Genomic DNA, 22,239 nt, shown 5'->3' with positions numbered 1-22,239 from the left:
TCCTGACGACCAGCAGGCACCGTCCCAGAGGGAGCGGCGCCGGAGCGCACGAGACCCGCCGCAAGTGTCGGCAACTCGATAGCCGCGCGTGAAGAGAAGCTTTGGCGCGCAAAAGCACGCTGAATCCAGGTGGCTGGAAGGACGACGACGAAGCTGGTCTCCAGCCGGCAAGAATCCCTTGTCGAATCCAGGCGAGTCTTTAGCTGTCAATAGCTGCGTCGCGCCAAAGAGCTGAGATAGGGAGGGGGCTCGAGTTTAAGACAACTCGGCCTGCTCCTCCCCGACTGGTGGTGTGACTGGGGTGCACCAATCAGAGGCCCATACGTCTTATCACCCCACCCGCCCGCAATGCCCCCCCCCTTTCAGCGAGATAAGCTGGCGCCGGGTAGGGCATTTTTGCTGTTGCTCCCCTACATGAAAGGCTCCTGCAAAGTACCACAACAGGGATCAGGCTGGACTAGAAACTCTCTGTGCTATTTGTTTGCTTTTGTGGGGAGGAAGTATCCATTTATAGTCCGGAGCAGTATAGGCGACTGTGCTACATGGGTTTCTACCTCATTCTGCTGCATGTTTAGACAGGGTTTAACAGAAGATTTCATTTGACAATGCTAGCCTTGGTCAGATCCTGCAAGGATCTTATGGATCAAGGATTAACACTGGTTGTAGTAGTAGTAAACTCGTGTAGTGAGCATTCTACAATGACACAAATGGGAAATAGTCACAACGATTTTTTCTGCATCTCAGTCTGTATTGTAGTAGTCCTGGGATGCGGAATCAATGGCCCATGGGCCAGACAGTCTGTGGCCCAATATTATCCAGCTGGTGGATGAAAAGGCCAGCTTCTCTCATCTCCCCCCAAAATAGTGAAAGTGAAGTGGACCAACACAGCCACAGAAAGGCAAGAGAATCCAGGCCTCACAATAATCAAATCCCATAAACAGAGCTCCTAACCTATGTTCCACATTTCCCTTCACAAAAAAGAAAATTAAAATAAGTTCCTTCCCACCTGTACGCTGCATATTACCAGCCCACTCCATGGATCAGTGACACCTGACAGAAGACGTTTCCCACCCCTGTAATAGTCATTAAGTAAATTTAATGAGTTGTTTGCAGTCTCAGTTAACAGTGCAGTGGGATAGGCAATGCTACTGCCCCAAACAACTTGGTCTTTCTTGCAGTGTGTTTGTATTTAAAGAGGAAGACGAAACTTCTCACTAATACAAGTGAACAAAGAAGACTTGGTGATGGCTAACGTTCCTGTATTTGATAGGGAGGATCGGTATCCACACATTAATTTTGGACAACTGGCCCATGCAAATTGTAGACATTCATGACTCAAATCTAGAGGCCTACTAGTACTCAAGCACTTCTTAAATCAATGATCCTCAGAAGAGGAACTGAAGAGGAATAAATAGCACTCTGAAGAACAAACATGTTTATGGGAAGAAAACACATATAGAGAGCTGAAGTAGCATTTAGAACTCAATCCTGCAGTCACTGAATCCAATAAATTTAAGTACAATTAACTTTCTTGTCCAAGCAGAGTGAGAACTCTTTTTATTACACTTTTTTTTCATCACTTACTTCAAAACACATTTTGCTGCCAAGGTTAATACTTAAGTCGCCAAAGTCTTATTCTAGGCCTGTGAATGTAATAATTCATTCTCATTCTCTCTCTCTCTCTCTCTCCCTCCCCCCTTTTTCCTTATATACAGAATGATTTTATTTGCTCATAACAGATTTAAGTTTGTAGCATCATCCCAAATATTTGTATTAGTCTATGGGTTGGATCCAACCCTTGTGTAAGTGGAAGGCTGCTTGTACAACAGGACTTCACCTCCCCTCTGCAGCCTCCAGCATGTGCTCCAAATCTGCTCTGGAGGGCCCCCCCAACATATTTGGAGGGTACGGGGGCTGTAGGGGGAAGGGCACATCTGTTCCACCAGTGGCTCCCTCCTGCTGGCAGAACTACACCACTGGATACAACCCACTCTTTTTGCAATGTTGAAAACTTTTCCAATGATAGCAGATTAATATTGTTTTTGATACTGGACTCGTACTGTGTTCAATGTGCCACACACACTCATATTTTTATATATTTGTGTGGCTCAGCAACTCTCAGGATAGCTTAATGCTTATGACACAAAATAGTCATATCTTTTTCTTCTCTAAGAAGATGTGTGATCTTTCAGTTTGAAAGGCAATATATTATAGGAAAATAAATCATTTGTTTCAGTAGCTTTTAGCATTAATACTACAATATTGTTTATCTAGAAGCTATTATGTAAATTTTTCAAGCACTGGCAATCAGTCACGAATATATTATTATAAATATCAAAATTTTAATTAAACACACACACACAAACGTATGTAGTTTGAAGCAATTGCAGTTTGGTATATATTCACAAAATTGAGTCTGCAATCCTGACATCATAGTGACTGCTATTAAAAAAATACTTGGCAAGTGTTTATGACACACAATGTATATAACTAAGGCTTTTGTTTATATGTGTGCATATTTTAAATATATAATGCTACTGTATAGTTTCTTATACTTAGCATAGGGTATATTTCCAGTGCCCTGAAACATCAAAGAGGAAGTATGCCATATACATCCAGTTCAGGCACAAGTTTCCACTGATTTAATATTAAAACAAGATAGTAGTATGTGAACGTTACTTCCACATTTTAATAGCAAATTGGTCACCGCTATCCCACTGAAACCACGCAAGTCTACAATATGTATTGAATTGATAAAGCCACCTTCACTGACTCAAGGAGTGAATTTTGATTTCACTGTATTTTGAATCAGTGCTGATTTCATTCCCCGATATGCAAGGCTGCCATGCAGAATTCAGCCAAATACAGCTGGCTGAAGAATTGCATGAACAGGGATAATAACACGTAGACATTAAGTAATGGGAGGAAATGCTGACTGTCTAGATCCTAGAGTATACGAGAACTCTGTTGTCTCACTTGGTCTTTCTGATAAACTGCAGAAGATGTTCTGATGCTGTGGTTCACAAAGCAACCAGGAATCAATGTACTTTGGCTTATCCATGAACGGTGTTATTCCAACAAAGTTATTATCACATGATCATCCCGGCCTTGCCACAACATTTCTCCTTCAAAGTCCAACATGCCATGCTTCCTGGCCCTCATGAGTATTCCAACAACCTTATCCGAAATGCGGACGTATCTTTCAAAGAGGTCACCAAAGGTGACTTGGATCGTGCCATCGCGGCGGTGCCGAGCCATTGTTCTGATGATGAAGCACATGTCTTTCATCTCCCGATGTATATGGTCCTCTGCTCTCTTGGCCCTTTCTGCAGTTTTTGTCCCTTCTTTGGGACGCCCATAGCCTTCGTCTCCTTTGCGCAGGCGTGTGGCCATGGCCATTTCATAATCAAACTCCTCGCTGAACGGATTGAGTTTTTGCGTTGTGACATGGTCATCAGCCCATTCTTCCCATCTTCCCTTCAGATTCTGAACGGGGGTATATTTCTTCGGCACCTTGATGTTTCTGTTTGCACTGGAGGAAAGAAGAATTGCATTGCATTTCAGTGAGATTGCTCATCTTTTGGTGTAGAGCACAGGCCACTAGGTGGCATGTTATCACTAATTTAAAGCCATAGCATTATTTTATAATAGCTTTTGGGCATGCTTACGATTGTGGCTGTGCTGCCTCTTATCTGAGAACATCAACTTTTGTTCTGGATCACACTCATTCTTTTTCTTTCAGCTGAGGAAAGAAATAGTCTGTTCTACATATTATTACTCTAGTTAGTTTATTAATCACATCTTCATTCCATCCTTCGTGTCCAGGGTGGCATACAGGGATGGGGGCTTCGCCATTTTCTCCTCAGAAAAACCCTGTGAGGTAGTTTAGGCCGAGGGTGAATGACTGGCCCAAGGTCATCTAGAGAACTTGCTGGCTGAATGGTGATTTGAACCCTGATCTCTGTGGCAAAAGGCCAACACACTAACCACTGCACCACACTGTAAGCATACAATAAAAAACACACATATAAAATAATGCATTTCTTAGATAAATTGTATTAGATATGAACTTACAAATGGACAAGTCTTCATGGTTATACAACACCCATTTGAAGGTCCCAAGCAAATAAATTCCACTGTTCTGAAACAGGAAGCAAGAAGACCTCAATCCCCATTGAAGTCTTAAATTTGGCGCATCTTAGCTATCTGGTGAGTTATGCAGAGAACAGCAGGACATACAGCAATCGTTCCTCTCCCAGTCTGTTCCATCTTGACCTATTACGCCTTGTCTGCTTTCCCCCATCTATCTGATCCCCTGCAAAGCTACAGAGCTAAAGGGGGGTGGGGTGGGGTGGTAGGAAAGAAGTTGCATAGGTAGAGTTCCAGATTCTATTTTAATTCTTTTGAGCACTTTGAGTCCTTGACATTCCCCCCACCCCCTTTCTGTCTTTCCACTTGGTCCTTTAATCCTCCTTTCAAATTAAATGCTATTATCACATTCCCATTTTAATTTTCTCCTTACTGGCTTAGATTAGCACCAGTTTACTCTGCATTTGGCTTTCTACTATCAAACCCAAACGTAATCAAATGCCTAGTCCCGCTCCTCCCATAGGAATACACTGCTATAATACTTCCTCTTTCATTTCTCAGAGAAAAAGGACCAACTGAGTCCTGTGTACTCTAGCGTTCTGATACTTGGGAACTCCATCCACCTGCTTGTGTTAGAATTATATATGAGATTGCTAGGAGGGTGTTGGAGTTTGGGGTTCAGTGCCACCAATGTAACAATATGAAAGAACTATTGGGTTCAGCCTGAATGGGTTTTCTTCCTGGGAGGAGCCAGGAAGTAGTTAAGGGCAACACCCACTGCTTCTGACCTGAGGAGAGAGAGAGGCCACACCTGAGGTCTGTATAGGAGCTTTTGTTTAAATGCAGCTTGTAAATTCGTTTGGAAGGAAAGTTTGTTTGAATCTGTGGGGTCCAGTCCACCTACTTCAAACAACCTGTATGCAGATGTCACCCAACTCTCTCTCCTTCTTTCAAATGAGGAGTACATTGTTAGTAAATAAGTAAATAAATAAATCCAAGGAAGCTGTTCTAGTTCTAACGCAGTGTCTGATGTTGGTAATGGGCTGGATGAGGATGAACAAATGGAAGCTTAATCCAGTCAAGACAGAAGTACACCTGGTCAGTCAAAAGGCAGATCAGGGAAAAGGGATTCAACTGGCACTGGATGTGGTTGCACTCCCCTTGAAGATTGAAGCCCACAGTTTGGGTGTTCTCTTGTGAGGCCCAGATTTCCGTGGCAGCCAAGAGCGTGGTGCACCAACTGTACCTGTTCCTGGAGATGTCAGACCAGGCCAAGGTGACATATACCTTAATTACATCCCATTTGGACTACTGTAACATGCTCCACACGGGGCTGTCATTGATAAGTGCTCAGAAATTTCATCTGATCCAAAGTGCTGCAGACAGACTGTTGACCAGAGACCATGTGACTACTTTGTTACAACAGATTCACTTGCTGCCAGTCTATTTCCGGGAACAATATAAAATGCTAGCTATGACTTACAAAGTCCTACACAACTTGGGAGCGAGCTATTTGAAAGACCGTATTCTATCATATGAGCCTGCCCGGGCTTTCAGATGTTTAGGGTAGGCCTTTCTCTCAGTCCCACCACTGTCACAGGCATATTTGGTGCAGACACAGGATAGGCCAGACTGGGTCCCTCTCTTTTTGTATGTTTGTTTGTTTATTTATTTCATTTCTATACCGCCCAATAGCCAAAGCTCTCTGGGAGGTTCTCTGTTGTCCTTCTGCTAGAAGGTAAAAACATTTTTATTCAGACAGCCCTTTGGCATTTAAGCTGGGTTGCTGTTGAAGGGGGTTCTAATAGGTTGGGTGTTGTTATTTATTTTACTGATGTGTTTTAACTGTGTTTTTAATATGTTCTTATGCTTTATTGTAATCCTGTTCTTTAATTATTTAGTATCATTAACTGCCTTGAGTTCCTCTTTTGGTAGAAAGGTGGAATATAAATGCCAGGGTTCTGTGTGCAAGGCATTGTTTGTGGAGGAGCATTTAATGATGTGGGTCTCTCTACCTGCAGCCTAGTGGTAAAGCCCCACCATAGGTTTATGGTGTCAGTGCAGGTCAAATTACACATTACTTGGAGCTCAGTGTAAATGTAAAGCAGCTGCAACTGGCTACAGGTACAGCAGGGGTGTGTGTGTGTGTGTGTGTGTGTGTAGATTGGGATGTTTACCCCTTTCCTCCTCAGCAGTTCAGTAAAATAGCCACACTTCAACATGTTCAAGGTAAAAAACACAGGTTCCTATATCTTTTGTACCTGGTGGACAAAATCAGCTAGGAAAGAGTATAGTTTTGAGTGAACTAACAGCTCGGAAGGAAAAAGGTTAACAACTCGCTTTCAACTTCCATTCAACCTGAAGCCACCCCCAGATGCTTTTACTTTACCCCTCCCCCCAGAAGAACAGTCCCAGGACAACACATTATGGGCACAATGTTATGCATGTTTAGAAAGAAAAAAGCCCAACTCCCAGCATGCTCAAGCCAGCCATGCTGTAAGAGTAACATGCTGGCTGGGGGATGCTGGGAGTTGTAGGACTTTTTGTCTAAACATCCTTAGGATTGCACCCTAAATGTATCTCTGCCCACGAAGTATGACACGGGGTGCTGATATGAACTAATATTACTGGCACGAGATGTACTCAACAAAACTTGCACAGAAAATAATAAACTTGGTCTTACCAAGTTATCTGCTTCCCACAAAGGGTGGGTGGTTGTTTTGTTTCCCTGTTTCATTTTTGCCTCCTTTTATTGCTGTTCAAAGTCATAATATGGAGCTCTTCTTTTAATAGCTATGCTCTTATATGCAAACTCAATAATTGGCGGGGGTTATGAGCTAAAATTAATACATTTGGAGAACGTAAAATAATGCTAGAGCTGTGGCATATTTAAAAAGCATAAGTGTCTATAAAAATAATTTGGGATGCCTGTTTTCCCGAGACAGCAGATAAAAGTAACATGGCCTTAAAAACCTCTAAGTTCAGCTGCTGTTTAGATTTCTGGGTGCATGCTAATCTTTATTCTTTTTGTTATTTATTTTTTATTTAATATATTTCAATCCTTTATATATTTCAAAATATTTAATGTATTTTCAGAGGGCCAGCAAGAAATTATTATCTCTTCTGGACAGCCAAGATAAGGTTAGGCACTTAAGAAAATATTTGAGAGGTTCATGTGACTCTGGCTAAAGGTTACTTGCATAAATGGTACACTTGCATTTTATTTTTAGTGACTAGTTCGTGTTAGTCTGGACTGGTTTCATACTGAATTGAATGGGCTATTTGATGGAAACTGTATAGGCATGGCAAATTTGACCCTCTTTTTTTAGGGGCATTTGTGAATTGACAATGAAGCTGTCTTACTTTTCTGCGAATACAGAACTGATGTACCACTGATCAGTTTGAATACTATAGGAATGTGTTTCTCAGACTGACTCATCTGAGTATTGTTCTTTATCATTGGGGAACAACTCATTTTTCAGTGTTAATTAAGGCATGTAAATTCAAATTGATTAAGCTTGCTTTTTTGGCATCATCCTGCCTGTTTTAGTTTTAGCTTTCAAGTGAGATTAGCCATGATTTTTAATGGCCTGATGGTTTGCACAGTCTAAAGTGGGTGCGAAATCCTCTATCCTGCTGTGATAGTTTTGCACTCTGTTTGAACAACTGTAAATAACTACACAGGACACAAAACAATTTAGGCTTAATGGGGGTGGGGAATAGTCCATGTCACCCATGCAGTCAAACACACTAGGTAAAGCGGATTTCAAAATGAATAACCATGGTTAGATTGCTTTCTCTGTTTCCATTGAACAACACGGGATTTTGGTATTTTATGCCACTTATATAAGTTACACTGAATGACAAAAATGTTCCAAATTTGGTGAGTGTTGTCAATATCAGATGAATTCCCTAAATGTACTGTGCGGACATAGAAATTTAGTCTTGAAGGGGTAGTTGTGAGAATAATAATTGGAGAGGTGCAGGGGAGAACCATGTATACTGCCCTGAGTTCCTTCTAGGAGCAGTGGGCTAAAAATGTAATGAAGGGGGGTAAATAATATATATTCTTTCCATTATTTTAGCATACAAAAGTGAATTCTGATGATCACTTTCAGATTATTGCAATTCTTTACCTTTGTACTTGGCGTTCTTGGATATTCTCAAATGTTTCTGGGATTATCAAGATGCAGATGTGAATGTCAGTATTAGCTAGACCAGCTCTGAAAGAAACAAGCCTTACTTCCATCATGTGAAAGGTTTTTCAAAATCATATGGCTGCCGCTAATGACAGCTTACATTGAAGGGCCTTTAAATAGCTGAGGTGCTTACAATGAAAATGCGTGGAGCTGAAAAGTAAATGGGGAAACTACCAGACTGCAAGCATCTTGAATAATGTATCTGCCCTATAAGTCTCTATCTGTCCGTTCTTGTTATTTTTCCTTAGGCCTGTTCAATTGCTATCTGACAGGCCTGGTGGCAGCTCATGCGGTTCTGCCAAATGCTTTTTTTAAAAAAGAAAAAATGTTGCAATCATTATGCCTGCACGTGGTGAATGTCAGTTGAGGTGGCTGCGCACAGCTACGGTATATGTACTTTACAGTAGTTGTGTTTTTGCAAAAAATAGATCTGAAATTGTCTGTCCTTCCAGTATTTTATTGTAAATGGATAACAGGAATTTTTTTTGGGGGGGGGTAACTATATGGGAGGTGTAGGGCAGAGTACAGCTGTGTGCGGCTTTCTTCTACAGAGGACGCTAATAAGCATATCCTTTCTGCCCCAGCTTCCTGGAGCCAGTTATGATAGTACAAGCAGTTATCCTAATAGTTATTATAGATCAGTGCTGGCCAACTTTTTGGCCAGTATGAGAACAGCCCCACGCTCCCGCTTCCTTGGACATCAAATTAGGATGCATAGCACTGCGACATGATGATGGCCACTAAACACAATGTGTGACATCCAACATCACACAGACGGAAGAAGTTCATGGCAGCAGACATCCTTGCCTCCTCCTTCCCTCGGCAACTCCCAGAGGGCCCCCCCCCCAATGCTATACAGACGTTTGGGTGACCTTCCTGAATGGAGTGAGCTGTGGTGTGAGGGGGAAGGGTGAAACTCTGGAAATTGGGTGCAGGCACCTACTGCAAGAGGGAGCCCTCTTCATGGCAGGTATTTCCACCTGATTTTCAGGTATCTCTGCTTCCCTCTCAACCCCTACACCACAGCCCACCCTGTTCAGGAGGCCCCCCCCCCTGATGCTCCATGAAGCATTTTCAGGGTGGCTGTGGTGGCTGCTGGGGGATGCAGGGGGTGCGGGGTCAGCGTCTGTCAGCTTCCTTCTGCTAGTGCAACATTGGATGCCACCCAATGACAATAAAAAAGAGTCAAATTAATGGCAGAGAGGTTTATCAGCAGCTATTACACATGATAGCTAATTGGACCCTCCATGTCCTGAGGCATGAACACCAGGTGCTGGGGCCAAACAATGAGAAATGGCTGCTGCTTCACACCCTGCTTGTGTTCTTCCTGGAGGCATGTGGCTAGCTAATGGAAACAGCTAGAGACCATAAAATTAGTGCTTCCCACATGGTGCCCTCCAGATGTTTTGGCCTCCTGCCACCCCTAGCCACCATGGCCAATGTTCAGGGATGCTGGGAGCTGATGGCCAGAAATCTGGTCAGGGCACCAGGTTGCTGAAGGCTGGTGTAGTTCCCCCTGTGACTACGTTAGAAAACATCAGCATCTGAGGGGCTTACTTCTAAAACAGTTGCCAACTTAAAGTTGCTGCTCTTAGAGAAGCTGCCATATTTGTCTCAGGGCACAATACAGTAATCTGCTTCATTTAAAAATGAAGCAGATTATTTACTTAGGGCACAAACCTGGAGGCTTATGGCCGTCCAATACAGAGCAGGAGGAGCGCTGGAGGCCTCTGTGCTCCTCCCGCTCTGCATTTCAGCTAGATAGGCTTTTTCGCCCGTCTAGCTGGGGCTCTGCAGAGCGTGAGGGGAGGAGGCTGGGGAGGCCTCCCCAGTCCCCTCCCTGCCTACTGGCACGCCTCCTTTCCCTCCTCTCCTTGGTGGATTTTGTGTGCTCAGGAAGGCAGCCAGCATGGTTCTGTCCACGCTGGCTGCGAGACGGAGGGGGCGGAGAGCTCAGGTTCCTGGCTCCAACGTCGGAACACTGTCTTCCACCTCGGATCCAGGAATCTGAACTATCCCATGGCCCCCCGACTCTGTCTAGGGGCCATAGGATTGCTCCCCCCACAGTTTACTTAACTGAAAGAAATGAAATATTAGGTCCTCCAGGAAAAAGAAATCTGTTTGGAAGAACAACATTTGCCAGTTCTTTAGGTTTGTCCTACATCTGAATCTTGCCCTCCTCCTTAAGTGTCATGGGACAGACATCACACAGCAATGCTGAGCCATGTGCCCACTCCATAAAGCCCTTGTGCTGGCTTCATAAAGCACATGTCACATGGAGGCAACCTCAAATGGCGTCCACATGGCAAGTGTATTGTGTGAAGCAAACCTTTAGAGGAGGAGTGTAGAACTGCAGGCCCAGGGGCCAAATCCAACCCTCCTGGGGTCCCAATCAGGTCCTCTGGGTTTCCCCTGGCACCACCCATTTTCCCCTAGCCCCTGATGGGTTGGTGGTTTCTTGGCTTTCGTGCAATCCCCCCCCCCCGTTCTAAAGGTTCCAAATGTCTTTCCTAAAGGTTAGTTATTGGCAGTAAAAGCTTTAAGCTAAAATATCATGGTATTTCGGTTCTGTCTCTTTTGCCTTCAGCTCCGCCCACCACGGGAATGCGGCCCTCAAAAGCATCTCCAAAATGGAATTCAGCCCTTCGGTCAGAAGTGGTTCTGTACCCCTCCTTTAGCGGCCCACCCAGACCTACACTTGGAAGAACCAGTGATTACTCACAGTGAAGATGAGGGCCGTTTTATTCTCACAGCACTCCATATTTCTTGACTACCATCATCAGCATCCAGTCTGTCGTCCGCGTCTCCCCCATAGCCACTGTCCTCAGTATCCAAACTGTCACTGCGATAATTCTGTAATTCGCATTCGTGGACCTTATCCTCCTGTTCTATCTGTTTCCATCCCTTAGTCAGCTCTGTTACCAGGTTAGAGCACTTTCTCCTTCTCGTAGGGGACATTTTGGCACGAAGGAGTTTATCAGTGTCCCTGGGGTCTTCAATACTCTTGTCAGTCTCTGTACAGCCATTGTCTTTTTCATACCTGTCGCTGAGGAGACTAACACCGCTGCCTCTTTCATAGATTTTACTTACAATGGTTTTGGTCACTTCTTTGCTTCTAATGTTAAGCTTCTGGAGGGCTTCGTTAGATTCACTGGGGCTATGTTCTCCACTCCCTTTTGGCACCTGCTGTTCTGGGGGAAACAGTGCACCATCCCTCGCTTGGCCTTTCTGGGAGGGAGTAGTTTGCTTGGGGAATATCCTCTCTCTTGAAGGAATGCTTGGTGACTTCTCCTCACTAGGCATCCATCCACTGGGCTCCTGGGCTTGCTTAATATTGTGTTCGGATGCCCACTGCTGCCACCCTCGTGCCAAGCTGATGACGAAGCTAGCCGTTCGGATCTTTTTGTTGGCCCTTCTGGCCGGTGTGGTCTCCTGGTGTTCTTCTGGCGGCATAGTGTTCACTGTGCCTTCCTCACCTACCCTTGCGTTAAAATCACTTAGTTAAGACTGCCCTGTAGCAAGTAACAACCAGAGGGGAATGGTGGGGGTTTAAATAGATGGAGGGGGGAGTTCGTGATGCTGGAAAGTATGTGAAGCATTTCTCACAGAGAAAGACTATCCTTCGCCTGACAGGGTTCTTTTTTAAAAAGGGCCCAGGGTTGCATTTCACCACGGCAGATGGACACCGGATATGGTAAACACCAGTGACGCAGGCTGCCTGTTCCTTGGCTGGAGCTGTGATGGAAATTGACAGCGGCTGCATGTGCCCCCCCCAGAGCACAACCTTAGTCACACATTCACATTCAGCATGACAGTAAAACATGCTTTACATCTCTTAAGTAATGGCCTTTGCTCAATGGGATAGTTTTGGTCTTCTGACTGAAGAGAAATATCAGTCAGGGAAAACTCTTGGAATTAGACATGTATGCTGCACACAACGCTTTTCTTTTTAACTAACACACTGCAAGCTTGTGGCTACATTATGACACTAGGATCCAGTTTTTATGGAATCTGTCAGAAACATCCTGCCTTTTGAACAGAACTGTTAAAAAGTCATAGGAACGTAAGAAGAGCCATGTTGGATCAGACCAAAGTCTATCTAGTCCAACATTCTGTTCACACAGGGGCCAACCAGCTGCCCGTGGGAAACCCACAAGTAATCACACTCTCCTGGTCATGTTCCCCAGCAACTGGTATACACAGGTATACTGCCTCTGATACTGGCGGTAGCATATAGCCATCAGGACTATTAGCCACTGATAGCCTTATCCTCGATGAACTTAATCCCCCCTTTAAAGCCATCCAAATTGGTGGCCAATCACTTCATCTTGTGGTAGCGAATTTCATAGTCAGTTGCTCTTATTCATCAAGATATACCCGCATGCTTAAGCTGCCTTCTATATGCATTGCTGAACTTGGATACTCCCCACCCCCTCTATATCACAGTGCTCATCCGAGCTCTGAATACAGGGCTGAATACACTTTTTGATGTACACCCATATCTGAGCCCACCACTTGTTATGCATGATTAGTTGCCCTTGACTATAGCTGGACCAGGGGCCAATGTTCCTTAATTTTATTTATAATTTTTGAAGGCGAATCATTCGTATAGTATTATGTAGCAATATCAATGTACACAGAACTTTATGAAGTAACATAGCAAGCAGACATGTCTCTTGCCCAGAGGAACTTACAAATGTTTATTTCTTTATTTAAACACATTTTTACCCCACTTTTCAGGCTTCTCCACACCAGACTTTATCCCACAACTTTATCAGGGCTTCTGCTTCTGTATTCTTTGTGGGATTAAGATTGCCCCTTTTCATGCACTACTGCTTCCCCGCCCCCCCAGGGAGTTCCTTTATCTGCAAGTTCTATATGTTTCATTATACAGACACTAGATGGTGCTGTGTTATAGCACCACCTCCTCTTTCCATGGTGAAAATCAACTCATGATATTTAAATAGTTAATTATCTGCAATCTTAAAAAAAAACGAGATAAAGGTCAAAAAGCACAGGGGAGGTCCTGGAGCTTGACGATGTCATGTAAACTTCCATGAATAACCAATTTTGATTGGGGGATAAAAGCCCCATGTGGAAGAGCCCTTTATCTGAAAATGGCTCCCAGAGCAACTTACAAAGATCAGTAATAAGATAGTCCTTATCCACAGGGTTATTATCTAAAATATATGACACAAAAGAAAAAGAGATTGGGAGGGTGGAGGAAAAAAAGCAAACACAGGCACCATTTCTTAGTTACAAAGTTCTTAGGAAGACCAGCTGGAATGAAAAACAGTTCAAGGAAAGGAAGAGCCAGAGGTTGCTGGTCTCTTAGCTGAGACAATGGAGTAGTCCTGCTTCCCAATCTCTCCCCATACTGCAGCCTGATGAAGTGGCTGTTAAAAGATGATAGTTGATGAAAGGAGGAGATTGATGGCGTTGGCATCTCTGCTGAGCTTAGAACACTATGTTTCAACACTCACAAACACAACAGAGGAAAGGGGAAGGAAGGTGAAGAGAAGGTGTGAAAAAACAGAGGTAAAACTGAAATAAACTGTTACGTTTTGTTTTAGCCAGTGAGGGTCTGAATGGGTTAACAGTAAAATAAAAACAGTATAGTCTTAAATGTATGGGTGAATGATTTCCATTATCTATTCCATGGACTGCTAAATCAGTCCTACCTGGCTTATTGCTAAAAAAAATCTTAGAGGCAGTGAAAGAGGTCTCTGCGTTTTTTAGCAATAAACCAGGCAGGACTGATTTAGCAGTCCATGGAACAGCTATTGGAAATCATCCACCCATACATTTAAAACCATACATTTTCTTTTACTGTTAACCCATTCAGATCCTCAGTGGTTGAAACAAAACATAACAGTTAAATTTTAAACTCTGTTTTACCTCACTTTCTTCACGGAAAGGTAACAAACAGAGCTGAATGAAAGGTTCCTTATAATGCTTCTTTCAGCTCTGAAATGCATGTGTGTGAGAGAGCGAGAGAGAGAGCACATCCTTGGGGGATTTCACTGCCACTGCTGCCTATTTCATTGTCCTATTGTGCTCCTAGATGATTCTGGGAACTCCCCCCCCCCCGCCACCCTGTACACTTCAAAGCCCCCCCCCCCCCGCTTTTTTTACTCATATGGCTGCAGAGTGAGATCAGGAAGCATCATCATCACATAATGATGTCTAAAGCCAAATCGGAACATGGACACTTCTTCCTGCCCTCAGTCTGAATCTTCTGGGTTAAAAGCAAAGGTCTTCTGGGAGAAAGAACCTGATGCCTAGGAGCAGCTGGCAGGGCGATTGCCGCTGTCGGTAAGTTCAAGCCGTAAGTTGTGCCTGTGCATTCCCAAATGCTGAAATTTCGCCTCAGCTTCAGAGGCTGTGAATGGGAAAGGGCGTGTGGCTGAAGGTGGGAATGGGCCATTTCAGTGCAGAACTGCACACAATCGAAAGAGCAGAGGAACTGGAGATACAAAGGTAATGCAGGCTGAATGCAAAGAAGTACCAATGCATGCACTTGGGGGCTTCTTTTTGGAGGACTAAGGCTGCAGTCCTGCAATCCACTTATCTGAGAGTAAGCATCATCATAAGCAGTAGGACTTATTTATTTATTTATTTATTATTTTATATAAATTATTTTTCGGCCGCTTTTCAGGGTAAAGATGTATAAGATTGTGCTGTTAGGCATGAGGCCATGATACATGCTGCACAATCATCTGAGTCCCATCATCCCTCCCCATTGGCTATGTTGGCTAGGGCTGATGGGAGCTGCAATGCAACAACATCTGGAGGATCACAAGTTCCCCCCCCCCAAATATTAATCGATCTGAAGATTAGTGGGATATTTAGCACAATTTACAGAATGGCAAGAGGAGGTTTTACATAGTTTGCTTATTTTACTTTGAGGAAGTGATTTATTTTTACATGGTAGGAGCCCATAAAATAGCTGCTTGCATATGAATATAATGTTACTCAAGTGCGGAGAGAAACATCTCTTGCTTTTTCCATCCGATGTGCCTGAGGTTTTGCAGGTGGATGGGCAGTCGTTTGGAGTGACATAAATTGAGACCTAAAATGGGGCAAATGAATCATTGCTTGTATACTAACTTCACTGTAGTCATATCAGAGCTAAATTTACACTCTGTGTACTGCAAGAGAATAATCTGGACTGACGTCCTCCAGTTTTATTTATCTATTTACAGCATTTATAGGACGGCTGTATGACAAAAAGTCCTTAGAGAGGGTTATAACATTTTAAATTTAGTTCAACATTCAATAACTACAACAATAAAAATAATAAAATACAAAGCAGCATAAAATGGGAACCAGTTAGCAATCTTGCAGTCAATTCTGAACTAACTGAAATTTCTGGGTGGTTTTCAAAGGCAGCCCTATGTTCACCTCATTGCAGTATGGAGGTGGTGGTGGCAAGATGTAACTTGTTGGTCCTTGCCCTATATACATTTCATCCAGGAAACCCGTCTGTTCTGACATTTAGGACAAATTGTGGTTCTAGAAGCTGGTGAGTCAGTTCAGAATAGGTGCAAAAGTATTCCTGCTGTTTTCTGGTCTCTGCAGTCATCCAGGACAAAAGAAGGCGTTCCCTGTGTTGGGCCATATTAGAAGAAGTTATTTTGTTTGTCCAAATATTGTTCATTTTGGAGAACCCTCCCCTAGCCCTTCCTTGGCTTATCTTCCTGCCACACTGTGTCCTCAACAGAATGTTTTCTTCAGCTGAGTTCTGATCCTGGTAATGAGCCCAGCTAGTAGAGGAGTACTTCGGGAGACGAGTGTAGGGAGAGGGTCCAGAATCCCTCACCCATATGCCCCCTTTGCTCTTCGAGAGCAGGTGTGGTGTAGTCGTTAGACTGGGACTCAAGAGGGCTGGGGGGGATTGTCACGACAATGGAATGAGAAGTGTGTTGGAGTATTACCCGGATTTTCATGGAATCGGCTTTGGTCCGCCAGGGACATATGAAGCAAGATAAGCTGAGTGTAGTGTACCTTTAAAATCTGGGTTTCAGTGCTTGAAAGGAACATACTTCCAGGTGTGGGGAGTAGAACTGAATTTCATCAAACTGGCAGGGGCTGCTCAACCAATGAGAGAGGCTTGTTTGTTTTCCACCCCTGTCCAGGCTCCCTTCTGCTACTACATTATGAATGGAGAGCAACTAATTTTCCCCATGTGTGCAGATTTCCCTGAAGAAACCAAAATTCCCATTTCTCCAGTGCAGCATCTGAAGGCTCCTGAGAGCTCCACCCACCCCAATTTTGCCACATCCCAGCAATCTGCTGTGGAGTTATTGCGCACACCCCATTTTTCCCCATGAGTGCACTTCTGCCTATTGCTCCCCCCCCACCGCTCCTTTCTCCTTCTCCCTGAGAATGAGAAGCTCCTGTAAACTGAGAGATCCAGCGAGAAGGGACTTTATATAACAACAGAGAAACTACAGAACATCAAAGAAGCACCACATCGCAATAGCGATATAAGAATGCAATGGGAGAAGTGAAAGAATGCTTTAGGGTGAGTTACTAAAGTTAGCCTTTAACCCTTTCACTGCAGGGGAGCAAGATTTATTTTTTACTTCTGAGTAAACATGCATAGAAGGAGGGGGGAGATCTTAAAGATTAAAAGCAGGCTAGCTAAGGTGAATGAGTTTCCCCACTACTGTGGTAATGTGAGGGGTTGCTGCTGCACTCCTGGGGATTCTCTCAATGGGAAAAACTACTTCCATTGGGGAAACAAGAGGGAATGGGGCATCCCACCCCCTTGACCATGTCACTGTCAGGTCACAGCGGCATGCCCAGGATTTAACGCAGAGGGGGCATGGCACACTGTTTTAAAACCGCCAGGGAGCTGCTTTCAGTAAAAATGGTGTGAACGGAGTTTCAGAAAATGCAGCTTTTCCAGAGGGAAGCAGCTGTTTGGCAGTAGGGGTGTACGGATTCCCCACCGTCCGTTCCAGTGGGGAATCCGTGGGGGAGGGGAGGTGATCCATTCCCCCCCCCCCCGGAATCCTCTGGAGCTGCTCCGCTCCAGGAGGATTCCGCAGATCCACACTGGCTATAGGGCCACTTACTTTGCCGGCCAGAGCCGTTCGCCTCCTCTGTGTTGATCGCCATTTCTTTTCTTTTCTTTTTTAAAAAAATGGCAATCGGCAGGATGTGCCCATAGACTTTTATGCAAATAAACCCATGAATCTTGCGTATAAGTCTATGTGTCCATAGGCTTATACGCAAGATTCATGGCTCTATTTTGTGTATAAGTCTATGGGCACCTCCTGCTGATCGCCTTTTTTTTTTTTTAATGGTGATCGGCGCAGAGGAGGCGAATGGCTCCAGTGGAAGAAGCAGCCGAGTGCCGTTCCGCCTCCAATCCTCCTGGAGCAGAGGTAAGTGGTGCTGATTCACTGCAGATTCCTGAGGCTGGATTCCAAAGAATCCGGCCTCATTTGAATCCACGGTGGATTTCTCTAACATCCCTATTTGGCAGCAGATTGGTGATGACATCATCTGTTGCAAAGGTACTCAGCCTTCTCTAACTTCACACTAAATTGCTCATGAAGACAGTCTCCTAGATTCTAGTCCCCACTTGGCCATGAAGCTCACTGGATGACTTTGGGCCACTCATTGACTCTCAGCCTAACCTACATCACAGGATTGTTGTGAAGATAAAATGAGAGAAGGAAGACCATGTAAGTCACTTTGGGTTCCTTGCAAGAGGAAAAAAGGTGGGATATAAATGTAATAATAAATAAATCAGGACATATGTCCCCAGTGCCCAAGCATAATTTATCTGCTTATTTAAGTAATCAGTAAATTTAGATTACTAAAATTAATCTATAAATTTTATAGAGTTATAATTTATTTCTACACCTTGCTGATTGCCTGCTTTGTATTTATAACCAGTTGCAATACTATGGCATAATTCCTTGTAATACTGAATTAAGCCCCTCCCCTCCCCCAAACTAACCTCTTTGTAGCCAAAACAGGGCCACCAAGAAACTAGGGGGCGATACCTGCTTGTTTGGGGGAAACCTGAGATTTAGTGGGAGAGAAATCTGGGGGGAAATCTCCCAAAGGAGTCACGTTTTGCCTCTAAAGAGCTAAAAATACAACTACGTAGGTGTGTAGCACATGCCTGATTCACCCAGATGTGGGGGAAGGAAAGAAAAATAAGATGGGGGGGCTGTAGCAGAGGCAACTTAGAGGAGGAAACAGAGGTTGGAGGGAGGAAGAAGAAGAGTGGAAACAAGATCCAGGGGTGGGGGGAGAGGTGGACATGGAAATGAGAGAGAATGGTGGCTGGGAGGAGGAAGGAGGTGGAGGAGACCTGACTACTGTAAGGCCCTCTACGTGGGGTTGCCTTTGAAACCTGTTCAAAAACTTCAGCTGGTCCAGGATGCTGAGGCTAGACTGTTCACCAGGGCCAGTTACAGGTAGGGATGGTGGAGAATTCTGCCACAGATTCCAGTGAGGCCGGATTGTTTAGAATCCGCCCCCCGGAATCCGTGGCAGAACGGCCTCCTGCCCCCCCCGCCCCCCTGCCCCCCCGTGGAATCCCCCCGGGACGGCACTTACCTGGGGCGGAGTCAGCAGCGGCGGAGTCGGTGGTGGCGGCTCCAGCGACAGCTGGTCTCCTGGCCGGCCGCGGCATTGCACCATGATAGGCTATGTAAGAATTTACGTAGCCTATCACAGCTAACGTGAAAAAACCAGAAAAAACGCAGCGTACGCAAATGGCGGTGGCTACGGTGGCTGCCATTTGCGTGGCCTATTTGTCGCCGACTTATCTTACATCAATATTTTTTACGTAGGCTAGAACGGAAAAAAAAAAGGGGAACGCAAATAGCGTCCACTACGCTATCTGCGTTCCCCTTTTTTCCCACCATTTTATCTTACGTAAATATTGACGTAAGATAAGTTGGCGAAAAATAGGCCACGCAAATGGTGGCCGCCGTAGCCGCCGCCATTTGCATACGCTGCGTGTTTTTTTTTTTTAACGTTAGCCGTGATAGGCTACATAAATTCTTGCGTAGCCTATCACGGCTGTCTAGCTGGACGCAAATGGCGGCCGCTACGGCGGCTGCCATTAGCATCCACACAAGACCGTCCGCAGCCGGAAATCCAGCTGCGGATGGCCCTGACTGGCTGCTCCGCGGCCTGGCCGCGGAGTGGAGCCGGCTGTCGAGGATTCTGGGGGTGAGGACCGGAGCGCCTCCCCCCTCCATCGAGGATTCCTCAAGGAGGGATGGAGCAAAGGTAAGTGACTTTCGTACATCCCTAGTTACAGGGAGCAAATGACTCTCTTGTTACAACAGCTTCATAAGAACATGAGAAGAGCCATGCTGGATCAGACCAAGGGTCCATCTAGTCCAGCACTCTGTTCACACTGTTGACCAGGAACCCACAAGAAGGGCATGAGAGCAACAGCACCCTCCTGCCCATGTTCCCCAGCAACTGTTGTACATAGGCATACTGCCTCTGATACTGGAGGTAACAGCTGTCAGGACTATTAAAATACATAAAATAATAATACACAAAAATAATTTTATGTATTAAAATACATAAAATAAAAATCTGTAAAAATACAGATTTTTTAAAATCTGTATTTTCAACTCTTGCACTGCTGCTAGGTTTTATTGTGGTTGTATTGTTATATTGTGGTTTTAATGTTCTATATATTCTAAATTGTTTTATTGTGTGTTGTTTGGTTTTAATTTTTGTGAACCGCCCAGAGAGCTTCGGCTATTGGGCGGTATAGAAATCAAACAAACAAACAAACAAACAAATAAATAAATAAAATATTAGCCATCAGGCAGGTAGCCTTTTCCTCCAAGAATGTGCCCAGTCCCCTTTTACAGCCATCCAAATTGGTGGCCACCACCACAACCTGTGGTAGCGAATTCCATAGTTTGACGACGCACTGTGTGAAGACATGTTTCCTTTTATCTATCCTGAATCTCCCACCAATCAGTTTCATGGGCTGACCTCGGGTTCTGGTATTATGAGAGAGGGCTATTGGTTTGTTTCTGGGCACAATTCTCCTGTCAGGCAAAGACTTCTTTATTCAAGCAGGACTTTGGCGTTGGATGCTGTTTTTATTCTGTTATTGCTGTGTTTTATGGTGTTTTAATACATTGTTTTATTATTGTTTCAGTCAAGCTTTATTTATGATTGTAAGCTGCCTTGAGTGCCAGTTTTCTTGGTAGAAAGGTGGGGAGAAATCAAATCTAGTCAGTCAGTCCATCATGACAGAGGTAGAAACAGAAACTAGATCAAGCAGGAGAGGTGAATGATAAAGGAGGAGAAACAGGCAGAAACAGAGGCAGACACAGTGGGGGGATTGGTAGGACAGCTGACAGAGCAAAAAAGAGAAAAGAGGACAAAAGAGAGGTCCCAATTTGCCCTCCAGGGGCTCTCCAGATGTCCACCCCAGTTCCTCTTTTCCCACCCCTTTCTCCTGATTGCTAGTCATTTGGTGGTTTCCTACAGTTTTTCTACCATCCAAAAGGTTGAAACTAGAGCTGTGCACAAATGGCCTCTTGAAATCAATGGGCTCCAAATTTAAAGTGATGTTTATTTTCTTAGTTATGTTTTTAGTTATGAGTTGATGTTTTAGTTGTAGGCTAAAACATCTGGAGGGCCACAAGCTGCCCACCCCTGCTCCAGCAAACCAATTCACTCAACCCACTTGGTTTTCCATTCGGATATTCTTGGGGTTGGGAATGGTTGCCTTGGAAGGCTTTTTTTAAAATAGATTTTTGTACTTCCATAACCCTCGGGGTTTCAGCAGGCTGAAGGTTGTTCTTTCTAATTGCAGATTTGTGTACTCTTGTGTCTGACTCTTCGTGACCCCATGGACCATAGCACACCAGGCCTTCCTGTCCTGCGCTGTCTCCCGGAGCATGCTCAAGTCCATATTCATTGCATCAGTGATGCTATCTAGCCATCTCATCCTCTGCTGTCCCCTTCTCCTTTTGCCTTCAGTCTTTCCCAGCATCAGGATCTTTTCCAAAGAGTTTTCTCTTCGCATTAGGTGGCCAAAATCTTTGAGCTTCAGCTTCAGTATCTGTCCTTCCAATGAGCACTCAGGGTTGATTTCCTTTAGGATGGACTGATTTGACCTTCTTGCAGTCCAGGGGACTCGTAAGAGTCTTCTCCAGAACCACAGTTCGAAAGCATCGATTCTTCGGTGCTCATCCTTCCTTATAGTCCAGCTCTCACAGCTATACGTTTCTACTTGGAAAACCATAGCTTTGATTAGACGGACCTTTGTTGGCAAGGTGATGTCTCTGCTTCTTACTATGCTGTCTAGGTTTGCCATAGCTTTCCTCCCCAGGAGCAAGCGTCTTTTAATTTCATGGCTACAGTCACCGTCTGCGGTGATCTTGGAGCCCAAGAAAATAAAATCTGTCACTGCTTCCATTTCTTCCCCTTCCATATGCCAGGAAGTGATGGGGCCAGATGCCATGATCTTGGTTTTTTTAATGTTGAGTTTCAAGCCAGCTTTTGCACTCTCCTCTTTCACCCTCAACAAGAGGCTCTTTAGATCCTCCTTGCTTTCTGCCATTAGGGTGGTATCATCTAGGGGTGCACGAAAGCCACTTACCTGGTCTTGCAGCTTGCTTCGTGGTGGGGGGGAGGCGCTTCGCTGCTCCCCCCGAAGTTCAGGCCGGGGGGGAGGCTTCCCGCCTCGCCCGGCCGAAATTCAGGCCGGGGGGGAGGCGCCTTGCCCGGCCGCGAAATAAAAAGTAAAAAAAAAAAACGCCCCCGTGATAGGCTACGTGACGATTTACGTAGCCTATCACGGCTAGATCTGCAAAGTCAGCCGTGATAGGCTACGTTAATCGTCACGTAGCCTATCACGGCTAGATCTGCAAAGTCAGCCGTGATAGGCTACGTTAATCGTCACGTAGCCTATCACGGGTGACTTAAAAAAAAAAAG

General features: G+C 44.6%; 1 protein-coding gene across 1 annotated transcript; it reads right to left on the bottom strand.

Annotated features, from left to right (window-relative positions):
• Window positions 1-3,069: 3,069 nt before the first annotated feature.
• On the bottom strand, window positions 3,070-11,741 carry ABRA (actin binding Rho activating protein). Its single transcript, XM_084847996.1, has 2 exons — window positions 11,011-11,741; window positions 3,070-3,532 (listed from the first exon to the last, which is right to left on the bottom strand). Exons 1-2 carry the CDS (start codon window positions 11,739-11,741, stop codon window positions 3,070-3,072), a joined length of 1,194 nt encoding a protein of 397 aa, XP_084704122.1.
• Window positions 11,742-22,239: the final 10,498 nt, after the last annotated feature.

Source organism: Heloderma suspectum, chromosome 4, assembly GCF_057233095.1.
Source record: "Heloderma suspectum isolate Gila_16-S chromosome 4, 16-S_ref, whole genome shotgun sequence".
In the NCBI taxonomy this organism is placed as follows: domain Eukaryota; kingdom Metazoa; phylum Chordata; class Lepidosauria; order Squamata; family Helodermatidae; genus Heloderma; species Heloderma suspectum.
Note: the sequence above shows the minus strand (reverse complement) of the source record. Positions and strands in the feature narration are given on the sequence as shown.